Source organism: Merops nubicus, unplaced genomic scaffold (genome assembly GCF_000691845.1).
Source record: "Merops nubicus isolate BGI_N331 unplaced genomic scaffold, ASM69184v1 scaffold2660, whole genome shotgun sequence".
Lineage (NCBI taxonomy): Eukaryota > Metazoa > Chordata > Aves > Coraciiformes > Meropidae > Merops > Merops nubicus.
In genome coordinates this window covers 26087-38209 of record NW_008584647.1, presented here as the reverse complement: position 1 = coordinate 38209, position 12123 = coordinate 26087, and the positions used below count along the sequence as shown (strand labels likewise).

Here is a 12123-nt window from a genome sequence, read left to right as displayed (position 1 = left end):
TGTTTCAGAGGAAAAGAGCTGTAGGGATACAAGGGGATCAGAATCTCATAGCTTCCACTCCCCCCGAGAGCATAAAGGGCAATCCCAGACAAACCCCTTTCTGTCTGGCTGCTGAAGAGCCCGGAGCCCGTGGGGGTTCTGTGTGGATGGTTCCTAATGGTGCGGGTTAGTCATCTCCTGCTGCGGCCGAGGGCCGGGGCCAGCTGTCTGGCTCCTAGCAAATGTCCCGTGGCTGAAAGCAGGGGCAGCACGGAGCTGATGCAAACAACGTGCTGCACGCTGGGGAGCTGCAGGAGTCCCCTCAGCACGGCCTTGCAGTGCTGGTTTCTCTTGGCCAAAGCCAGAAGATGAGGAGAGATCCCACCACCGCTTTGTGGCTTCGTACAGAGGAGTGACTAGAGCGGTGATCCTTGAACGCAGCACTGCTCAGCAGGGCTTCTGATTGTTTCCTCATCCAACAAGCAGAAAATGAGAGAAGTGAATATAATCCTTCTGCTTGCCCTCCAGCATACAGAAGTGGGTCTTTTTCATTGTTCCTGTTTTACCCGGGGGGGGGGGGAAACTGAGGCAAAGTCAGTCCCCAAAGTCTTGTGGGTGGGTAAGAGCAAAGCTGGAATGAGCCCCTCTTGGTGCATACTGAAAGGAAGAGGAGGCCCCTTATGATGATTTTTTTTTCCTGCCTTTCTTGACTTCAGAAGGCTTAATGCTGGAGCTGGAGGCTTTGTTCCAGGTGATTTGTGAGGCAACCATGGATTTGGATTGAAGAAACGATCTGAAGTCTCCACCTCTGTGGCCTGTCATCATGGGCAAAGGTGTCCTCTAGTTTGAAAAAAGTTGCTTTAAAAGCAACAGAAAGCCACAAAGATGGGGTCCAACCAGAACATCGTTTCTGATGGCAACTGAATTTGGGAGCAGGAGAGGACATATGATGAGGAGAGTGTTAGAAATGTTGCTCATCTAGGATTTGACAGGTGGTAGGTGCTTCAGCTCTGGGTGCCACCCTAGGGCAGGGCAAGACACGGAGGTGCGGGGCTGTCTCCTCCACTGGGTCCCTGCCAGCAGTCGGTAGCATCGAGGTGATGCAGTGAGGCTGTCCCTGTGCCATCAGACACCCTTCTCCACGGGCATGGCATTGCTCAGACCAACCAGCACCCTGCTCTGCTCTCTGGGTGTTCAGCAGCGAGGATGCTCAGCAACTTCTGCTCCCCCAAAGCCGCTTCCATTTTAGGCCTAACAGCGTGTTTCCCTGCTCTCCGTGTGTGCTTTTATTACAAACAGCAGTCAGCTCTTCAGGGATCTCTGTATAAGATCATGATTCACCTCGTTTGGAAACACTTTTTCCATTTTATTCCAATGTTTTCCTTAATCTAAACCAGGCTGCTTGCTCCAGCTCCAGGGGCCGGGCTTGGCCGAGCCCGCCGGGGTGCGTGGTCCCCAGCCAAGTGGGCAGAAGCTGTTGCCCCCTTCCTGCCAGCGCTTCCTCTGAAGCTTGGCAGTTGTGGGCTTTTTGTGCAATTAGAAGTTTTGAGGAAGGAGCTAAAAATACCTCCAAGGAAAGCCTGGAAAGATGGTGATGGGTTTGTGGCCACCGCGGTGGCTTTGCTTTTTCCTTTCTTGAAGCAGATGGCAAGAAAGAGTAAAATACCATTTGTTAGCAGGGCTGGAGGAAATGCCGGTACAAGTATCTGGGAGAAGAAATTATTCCAGAAACGAGGGGAATTGCTGTGGTATTTCCTGTCAGGGCTGTTGCTTGCTTTGTTTGGGTTGCAGCAGGGCCCGCGGGCGCCAGGCGAGACGCGGGCTCCTCAGTGCCCCACGGCCCATGGAAACGCACGTGGAGAGGGAACCTTGCTGGTTAAGATCATCTAGTTCCAACCCTTCTCCCATGGGCAGGGACACCTCCCACCAGACCAGGTTGCTCAAAGCCCCATCCAGCCTGGTCTTGAACAATTCCAGGGGTGGGGCACCCACAGCTTCTCTGGGTGACCTGTTCCAGTGTCTCACCAACCTCATCATAAAAAAATTTCTTTCTTATATCCAACCTAAATCTAGCCTTTTGCAATTTCAAACTGTTGCCTCTTGTCCTGACCTGGGAAAAAAGTCTCCCTCTGTCTTGTAAAACCCTTTTTATACGTTGGAAGTCTCCTTGGAGACTTCTTTTCCCCATGCTGGGCTTTTTCTTCACACTTGTAGGCAAAATATCCCTCACATTCGTGCCTCAGTTTCCCCTGCTTGCTCCATTGCCTGCCTCACCTTTCACACTGCTCCATGAAGCCACCTCTGAAATCCTATGCCAGAGCTCAGTGTTTAAGGCTGGTGCCTTGCAGCATGGCCTTACCCCTCTCCTCCACTGTGTTTAACACATGCCCTTCTTGGGAGTTTCGGCTCGTTCTCCTGCACCAACTAATGACCTCGTGATTGAGGGGAGAGCAAGGCTGCCATTAACCTCACTTGACATCTGATGGTGGGGAGGGTAAACAGCAGGACTTGGTTTGTGCGAGGAGTCGTTGCTGTTGTCTTCATCCCTCACAAAACTGCAGGTGTGAATAGGACCCAGCAGCCTCCACCACCCCCTCCTCTTCCACAACCAGCCCTCGAGCATTTGCAGGTCAGGGTGAGGTCCTTACGGAGGAGGTGCTGGTCCTGCCTTCCCCTCGGTCATGCATCTGAGGCACTGGGTGCAGACTGGTGTGAGATGTTGCTCCAGCACTTGGCAGTGCCCCAGAACCCCTGCGTAATCTCAAACCAGTTGCTCCAAACCAGATTTCCATGGGTGTAAAAAATCACAGCCTGCTCCAACGTTTAGGAAGTGCTTTGCATCCCCCTGGGACTTCCTAGTGCTTTGGGCACTGCCCACTCTTTTTTTTTTTTTTTTTAAAAGGAAAAAAGTATTCGTTGCTGATAGCTGATGAATTCAGCTTTAGCTGTGGGTCAAGAGCATGAGCAATAGAAAGGGAAGACTGAAAAATAAAGGCACAACCAACTTCTCAGACTATAGATAACTACATATTTATCCTTCTTCCAAGTGCTTGCGAGCTTAAGGTCTTGGTTTCTTTGAAGGAGGTGAGATGTTAGTGTGTTTTATATCAGAAAAAAAAAGAATAAAATGTAGTAAACCCATGGAGTGGGTTTTCATTGCCCTGTTGCAGCCAGTGTGTCTGTTGCTCTGCTCTGGAGCAGTGCAGGTTGGCTGGCTGGCTTCTCTTGGCTTTGGGCCACAGCACATCAGCCCTCTTGTTGATGAGGAAGAAAAGGATGCAACAGTCATGGCTCATTTTCCCCTCCCCCCCTTTTTTCTTCTCACTCTAGAGCTTTATTTGAGTGTTTTGACATTTTCCAGCCACAAGCTGTTTGTCAAAACTTATTTGTCTGGGAAATGTGTGTTGCTCAGCATAGAGAGGCAGCGTGTGTTCCGTCCCGGCTCCGCGCGGCGTTCGGGCCGGTGCTGAAAGTGAAACCTGTGTTTTGAAAGGTTTCCTGCAGCGAGGCCGGAGCTGCGTGAGCTCTTCCCATCACACGTCCTGCTCCTTTGTAAGGAGAAACCTCGAAAGTTCCTTGCCCTGATTTTTTTTCTGGCTTTAGAGAAGGGCTTTGCAGAGCTACACGCAGGGAACCCACGCTGATTGATTTACTGCCAGCATCTAGGAGGGATGGACCAGCCAGGCCCTGTTCAGAGAAGCACATGCAAATAAAAATTGACATAAAAGAGCCTCTCTCTTTTTTCTTTCTCTAACGGAGATAATCCAGGGTGACTATCCCATCCATATTTGTCTCTTGAGAATGATTTTGACCTTCAAGACTTGGTTTGGTCTGGTCCTCCCTTTTACTTTTGAATTTTGGGCTGGTTTCGAGTTAGTGGAGTTGGTATTTGTATGAGTTGAGCCTGGTTCTAGAAGCAAATCTGGCGTTTTTCCAAACATTGTGGGTCTGGAGGATGGGCTGTAGACAGCGAGGTGATCTAAGGGCCTGTTGAGCCCAGGCCTGTAACACTTCTGGAGTGCCCCATTTGGTGACTGTCCCAGCAGTGGTTCTTTCCAGCCCTTCCAGAAGCACAGAAAATGCCACAAGCAGAGATAAAAAAGATGTGTTTTGGATGATCCAACGTATTTACCCTGAATCTGCTGGGGTTTTTTCTTGAGCTTTTCAACGAACTGCCTCCAGCCTTAACTTCCTGAACTTCAGTGGGTGTTTGCAGAACTCGAGGAGCTGTATAGTTTAAAAATAAACCTAAAGATGCCTGTCCAGCTCATTTTCCTCATTAGAGACAAAGCTGTTTCACTGGGGCTCTGCTTTTTCTCCAGGAGGATGGAAAGTGTGCCTTCACATGCTGGCAGCCCAGGGTTGGAGATAAGGGCCTTGGCCAGGAAGGGCTGTCACCCACCCTTTCGGGGCTTGTCCCTGGGAGATGCGGGCAGCTCGGCACTGAGCCCTCCCTGGTGTTACACCTTGGGTGGAGGGGGCCAGCACTTTTTTCTCCATGGGAAGAAAACTATTATTTGAGGAGGCTTGTGTGCACTAGCGGGGGCATAGCCCTGGTTAATTGGTGTGACTGAACCCAGTCTGGGAAGTAAAGAGGGATTTGGCCTGCCTTGGAGACCATAGGAGAATCCTGGAATGAGCCAAGGGATGCCAGAGGGATGCTTAGCTCAGGCTCAGCCTGAGAAGCTGAAAGAATGAAAAGGCTCCTTGTGGTCTTGATTGCTGCTAAATATGCACAAACAGAGGATGGGGGAAATGGCTTTTGCTAGTCCCTGCAGAGTTGTGTGCCCAGTCTGCCTGGGACTCTGCTGGCTCTTCTTTGGGCACATTCACTGCTATCTGGAGGTGAGCAGCAGGTCAGTTCAGTGTTGGTGTTTACTCTATATAGTGTAGTGATTCCTGATATACTTTGCATTATGTAGGTCCTGACAAAATAACAGCCAGCTGTATGACCACCCCAGCACTGCTGGCTTTTAAAATCCAAGGTCTCATTTCCACTTCCATTACAGGATGCTTGCTTTTACTTATTTTTTTGATCCAGATATTTCTGTGTTCTGTTAAACATTGTCTGAGCTTTGCTTTTTGGGTTTCCAACAGAAAAGTACTGGGGTAAAACCATGGGAAATGCTGAAGGTGGATGAACATCAGACACGTAACATGTTTGCCTCTTTGATAATGGTGCCTTGTTCCCAGCTGAGTTCAGAGCTTTCACATTTTTCCATTTTTATCAATGCATTTTATTAAAAATAAGAGTTACAGAGATGACTTGAGTGTCTTCATGTTTACAGAAGACCTTATTTTTTGGCAAGCACATTTCTCAGCAATGTGGAGTTTCCCCAAAGCCCATGAGCCCAGCAGGCAGCTTGGCCCTCAACAGACCAGATGCCCACTGGAGTTCAGGGAGTCTCCCTGAAAACTCCTGTCAGCTTTGGGTCTGCAAGTCAGCCTGGGATGCAGTTTGGGACCTAACCACTTTTCTGCTTTTTCTTTCAGCAGCGAAATGTCAGGATCAAGTTTGAATATGAAGGAGAGAAAAGGTATGTACCCAACCCAGTCCCCTGCAAGCACAGGGACAAATTACCTTTTTTTCCCCAATGTTGTCCTGCTGACTTCAGGCAGCTGCAGATGAGCTCACAGCAGGATTCATTCCCTGCAAATCAACTACAGGCAAGAGCCTTGCCTCATCATCCCATTTGCCACAAGTGCCTCCTGGGATTTGCACACAGGCACAGTGGTTCCAAGCTGGAAGTCACTAAAAGCCTCTTACCAGGGACATAGGGTGCACACTTGGATCCTTTTCTTACATCTTGAGCCCTGCTGACCCCCAGCTGAGCTGTAACTCCACAGAAATGTGTCCTTTGACTAGCAGCCTATGACACTTACTTAAGATAACCAGATTTTGGGCATGGATCCCACACAAACAGTGCTGGGAGTTAAAGCCTGCCCGCCCTTCCCTGCTTGACATTTTCATGGAATCACCTCTGCTTGGTGCTGGGTGACTGTGGCAGGGCAGGACACAGGGCTGGAAACTCACAGGCTGATGGTCCAAGTTGCACGTTAAAGCCAAAGAAAATTTGAAGTAATGGTACTGGACTGTACCTGCTGATCTGTACCTATAGAGCTGCTGCATGTGGTGCCACAGGAGCGTCACAGGATGCCAAACTGCATCATTCTCTCTTCCATCCCTCCTCCCTATTGAGAGCCACTTGCTGAGAATGGAGATGATAAATCACTGACCAGCCTGATCCTGGGTCTTCTCCAGTGAAAGGCTGCTGACTTTCTTCTTTCCCACCAGTACCTGACAGTAGGGGTAGGAGCTGCACTGAGATTTTTGGTAGATATTCTTGCAGGGTAAGTCAAGTCCCCTCTTGGGCATAGCAGACAAGCAGCATTTCCATGAGTGTAAAAACAAGGAGCAAGTTTCATGCTTCATGATAGAAGAATATGTCTTTTCTTCTGAATTGTCAATCTAATCTCAAATTCCAGTATGCTTCTGTGAAACTGAGGCTGTTGTATTTGTTTGTGTGTACAGGATTATCCAGTTCCCCAGACCAGTCAGATTCAAAGAAGTGGTGCAGAAGGTCACGGATGCTTTTGGACAGACGATGGACTTAGTCTGTGTGAACAATGAGGTACTCTTCTTTTTGCTGAGGGGGAGTTTTAGGGTGCCTGGTGCCCACTTCAGCATTGAGCAGTGAGTTGTTCTTAAGTGCCTAATTTAGTGTGGTGCATGGGTGTGAAGAGAAGTCACCTTATTTTCTGGTTCCCAGCTAGTGAGGGTACAGGAGCTGTTGTCTGGACACAGCTTGTTAGGTTCTCATTCTTCAAGCCAGGTTTTTCCTTCTCGAAATTATTTCACTTACAGACTATTAAAAGGTGACACACAAATATTGTATTTCCCCCAGAAAAAAAATCCCCCAAACTCAGATGGGGAGGAATTAAGCAACTGAGATGGTGGAGACAGCTGCACAGCCAACAGCAGGAGATGTTTTCCCATTAACACCCTTTGGGCAACAGAAACAACTTTCAGAGTGTGTCTGGCTGGTGAGAGCACACAGAGGACAGTGACTGTAGGTTGCTGTGTGTTTAGGTTGGATGTGAAGCTGCCCCATCTTGGGGGCAGTTGCAGGGGCATGGTGAAGTCCAGAGTATGAGGGAGAGTGCTGCTAACACCGTGTTCTTTTATCTAGCACTGATTTTGTTTCACCCCAAACCCCCAGAACGATGTTCATGTGTCTGTGGCCAGGTCTGCAGTGAAATGTGCATCACTGAAGGTTCCTCTAGCAGGAACCCTCCCTCTGTGATCCTTGCCTTTAAAGCTTGGAGACCTTTATTCTCCAGCCTGGCCTCATAACATAGGCCACTGTGTTTTTCCAACTTCTTCTTTGAGCTCAGCACTGTCTGAAAGGAGGGGCCTTTACCTAGCAGGGGCAATCCTTGGAGTCTGTTTTGGTGTGCTCAGTGGTTTCTTATGAGGCATCTTGCCCTGAGCTGGGCAGGCACTGGACTCTCAAGGTGGGTTTGGCTTTGGGAAGGAGGAGAGGGGTGGATGACTAATAGGTGGGCTTTTAAAGACAGATTCTTTTGGATGGCTCCCAAGAGCTTGCTGGTTCAAGTATTAATTGCAGATGACTAACAGCCTTTCATCGACGTGTGAATGGAGGGACAGGTTGTGAAGAGAGCTTGCTTGCTTTTTTTTTTTCCCCTCTCCTTTTTTCTCCATTCTGTTTAAACAAAAAAAGCTGCTATTCTGTTATAATAGGTACCTCATGATACCAAAGTGTCCCCTGGGTTTTGGCTTTGAATGCAGTCAGGCTTCTAATCTTGGGCATTCTCTGACAGCCTCTTGGGAAAAGCCTGCCATTGAATTCTCCAGGAATGACTCATTTCATTCCAGGTTTCTTTCCACTGGAAGAGGAATTTTTGTTCCAACGGCAGCAAACAGAAGCTCAAATAATGTTTTATCCAGTGTTAGGGACTGTCTTCCTGGGCATGTCAGGGTACTCCTAACTATCTAAGGCTTGAGGATGACTTTCAGTGTTTTGTTTTTCTATCCATTGAAATTCCTCCTTGAGGGAACCCACACCTTTGGGAAGAGATTTGAGCAGTCGTAATTCAGAGTTGTTATTGTGGAAACACTAGAAACAAACAGAAGTGACCTTTGGGGAGACAGCCTCCATGTCCACATGCTGACATCCCAGCATCTGGCTCCTAGCATGTTTTAGGTCAAGATTTTGAGACTGCAAGTCTCAGAGGTAGCCTGACCACGGGCTCACCAGGGTTAAATTTTTCACTTTTTCTTCTTGCTCAAAGGGAACTGTGCAGTAATTCTTCATTGCCATCAGCTGTTTCTCTTGCAGTAGCACCTTGTAGACCAAAAGTAGACTGAGGCCAACAGATCTGTACAAAAGCTCAACAAAAGACAGTGCCTGTCCCCATGAAGCAGGAGTCCTGAAGCCAAGATCAGGGAGATGAGCATGCCAGCTGGGTGGAGCAGGGGCACGCATGAATCACATCCTGGTGGGACCATGGAATCAGTGGGCTTGGGCTGGTGTAGATAAGAGCAGGGCCTGGCCATGGGTGTACCACATGGGGCATGTCTGCATGTCAGTACTAGGCTGGACTCCTCTTTCTGCTCAGTGGGGACAGCAACACGTGGCCTGGCCATGGACAGCACGGCTGGTGTTGGTTAGATAGTTGGCTGTGTTATGGATTGAAGGACTGGCTTCTGCAGCAAATGCTCTGAGTTGGATCTGCATGCACTGTGACCTTCTTGTTTGTCCCTTCTCCATGACCTACTTGTGATGTGACCTTGGGCAGAACCCTGAACCTCCGTGTGCCACCAGTTCCCTTCTGACCTCCCCTTGCTTGTCTCCTCTCAGACTGTCCCTCAGCATTATTTCAGAAGGTTAGGGAGACTTAAAGCCTGGGCAAGTGGTAGAAGCTCCCTTGAGGGGGGGGAGATAAAGGCATATTTAACAAACATTTGTTGAGAATTGTTGATGCCAGTTGGTCCTGCATTGGGCAGGAAGATGAACTAATTGACCTCTCAGATTTTTCCCCAACCCTGTTTCCTACTATTCTTTGGTTTTCTGCAGTGTCTTACAGAGTGAGGTCTGGCAGAGCTGTTGTAGCTGCTGAACACTCACCCTTTGCACTCACTTTCTTAGACTGCCATGGCTTGACTACCAAGTGCCATACTAAATCATTAGGCTCCAGGGGAGTATCTTACTTAAAAACAAGAAGAAAAATTTAATAAGCTCTATTTAGTGAAGCTTCTGTGTAGATAAACTTTGCTGCTCCTCATGGCTGCTCACCCTGTAGACAGAACACACCCAGTTACTGGAAGTGCACCCTGGCAATTGCTCCTGTTGGTCTGTGTGAGTCTGTGTTTAGTTTCATGCCTAGTAGGTACCTGTTCCTGATATCCATGTGCCACAGTCTGGAAGTCAAATGGAGCAAAATCAACTTGCCAGATGTGGGTAATGGGTAAAGCCAAGCTAAATACTGGCCCCAGTCCCTTTTACAGGAGGGCAGTTTCTGCCTGATGTTTTTGGCTCCACTGAAGCAGGCGTGCAAAAGTGTTAATGTGAGACTGGAGTGAGATGGAGTGACCAGCAGAACATTCTGTTCAAAGCAGCAGCTGAGGGATTGCTCTGGACACTGGTGAGGAGCTTGGTGAAGGGATGGGTGAGCAGTGAGACACTATTTACAGCTCAGAGTCAAATTCTGTTTGGTGGCAGGAAGAGAGGAACAGCTCCCCACCATTGTCACTTCTGCTTGAGTGTAGGAGACAAGGTTTGTCTGCTTGATGCACCTGTGGAGCCCTTGTGAACTTCAGGAGGGTTAAGCAGTGCACTGGGAGACTGGTTCTCCTGCATTAGGAAGCAGGTTGAGCAGAGCTGCACAGCATTTGGGAGACATCTGATAGCACCTTTACCTGATGTCTGCTGGGAACAGAAGTGCTTCATTCAGATCCCAGAGTTGGACCATGAACCACGGTCTAACCATTTACTCCATGGACCTCCTGCAAGCCCTGAATATCGACCTGGAGAGTACTTTTATTCATGGCCAAGCCAGACCCAGTGCAGACACAACTGGAGGTGTTCTCTGTAAACCCCCCAGGTGGTTAGGTCCCTTGCTTAGGAGGTAAGGGACATCTTCCTGAACTTCTCCCCATCTGCTTTGGTTGAGAACTCAAGTCCCTTCAGCCTGTAGGATATCCTAGGGCAAGGCTCTCTTAAGAGTTACTCCTGGATTTTTTTTTTCCTACACACAAATAACTATTTAGTTTTCTGACAGAAGGTGCACAGACTGATTATCCCTCTCCCTGGGTGAATGTGCTAAATACTTTGCTGTAGAGTCTCTTCCTCTGTCTTTTTGTAGAAATTTCTCAACCATGTTTGCATACCTTAGACCAGAAGAGCACTCCTAGCTCAACCTGGGGTTCATTGCTTAAATATCTTTTGAGAACTGTCCGTGCCTTTCCTTAGCAATTCTCGCTGCTTCCAGCAATTACACCAGGCAGCTTCCTTTTCTCACCTGTTAATCCCATTTCTGGATATCTAACTCTCCCACACAAGCTCTAAGGGCCCTGGCTATCAAATTTGGGACTGTAAACTATAAAGAACAGCAGGTTGCATTAAATTTAGCTTCTGCAGTGCCCCTTTGCAGACCAGGCTTTTAGTGTCCTGAAGCTGGGTGCCTGAGGTAGGTGTAAGCTGAGGATCACCCACTGTCCACAGCTGTGGGAGTCTGGCTTTTTTGATGGGATATTTTTAGTTTCTCAGTACAAGAAGGACATTGAGGGGCTGGAGTGTGTCCAAAGAAGAGCAACAAAGCTGGGGAAGGGTCTAGAGAACAAGCCTTAGGAGAAGCAGCTGAGAGGGAACTCAGGCTGTTCAGTGTGAGGAAAAGGAGGCTCAGGGGAGACCACCTTGCTTTTGACAGCTCACTGAAAGGAGTCTGGAGCCAGGTGGGTGTTGGTCTCTTCTCCCAGGTAACAAGTGATAGGACAAGAGGAAATGGCCTCAAGTTGTGCCAGGGGAGGTTTAGATTGGACATTAGGAACAATTTCTTCCCTGAAAGGGTTGTCAAGCCCTGGAACAGGCTGCCCAGGGCAATGGTGGAGTCCCCATCCCTGGAGGAATTCAAAAGATCTGTAGATGTGGCACTTAAGGACATGTTTTAGTGGTGGACTTGGCAGTGCTCACTTACCAGTTGGACTTGATGATCTTAAAGACCTTGTCCAACCTAAATGATTCTATGATTCTATGACAATGATGTTAAGCCTGATGTTTATCATATGGAATATGTGGCCTGCATACAGCTCAGTTTTCTGCAAAATGGGAGTGAAAGGTAACCTTCTTATCACACTGGAGAGGAGAGACTCAATCCAAACCTTGAGGTGCTCACTCTGTAGAAGCAGCAGCCCCATGGACCTCTAGGATGGAGCTTGGCGGGCTCAGGCTGTGGCCCTTGGGTGGAGGAGGTGACTGTAGCAGTTTCCCAAGGTGAAACCTCATCCTTGTTGGCCAGGGTCCACAGTTTTCCCTTGACCTGGTCACCTTCAGAGTCCTAGCCTCAGTGCACACAGTCTGAGGTGTATTTGCCCACAGGCCAACAGCCAAACCATTGGCAACACCCTGGGATCCAGAGGTATCACAGGTGGCTTTTGAGTGTTGTCTTCTGTGGTGGTTCAGGTGAGGTGTGTTTGCTGTGGCTGGTGGCATGAACCCAGGTTATCCAGAGGGCTGAGCTGCCTTTCAGGAGTTCTGAGCAGCTGGGGCTCCCAGTAAGACCAGTGAGAGCCTACTGGGAGCTGTGGCCACTGGGTCCCTTTGGTAGGTGGAACTGCTGTGTACTTTGGCACAGGCCTGAGTGTAATGTGCTCTGCTGACTGGATTCAGTGCCAAAGCCTGAGGCAACCTACAGGGGCTGAGGGGTGATTTTGGTGACATTAGGCAGAACTGCCCCTGAATGAGGGGCAAAACGTTGTGGTTTTGATCTTAGCCCAGGGCAGCAGAAGGCCACAGAGCCCCTCTGAAGTGCAGCTGTGTTGGGTGCAGGAGGCTCTGCAGGCTGCCTGCAGGACATGGTACACCACACAGCAATGTCAGGAGGGTCAGATTCCCTCTGGAGGTA

General features: G+C 48.9%; 1 protein-coding gene across 1 annotated transcript in view; it reads left to right on the top strand.

The window, feature by feature from the left end:
• The window catches only part of LOC103777222 (mitogen-activated protein kinase kinase kinase 3-like), a 43207-nt gene that overhangs the window by 5133 nt on the left and 25951 nt on the right, over nt 1–12123 (top strand). The window contains exons 3-4 of the mRNA XM_008944769.1: nt 5473–5516; nt 6512–6611. Coding sequence (XP_008943017.1) covers nt 5473–5516; nt 6512–6611 — 144 coding nt within the window. The remainder of the gene's footprint in view (nt 1–5472; nt 5517–6511; nt 6612–12123) is intronic.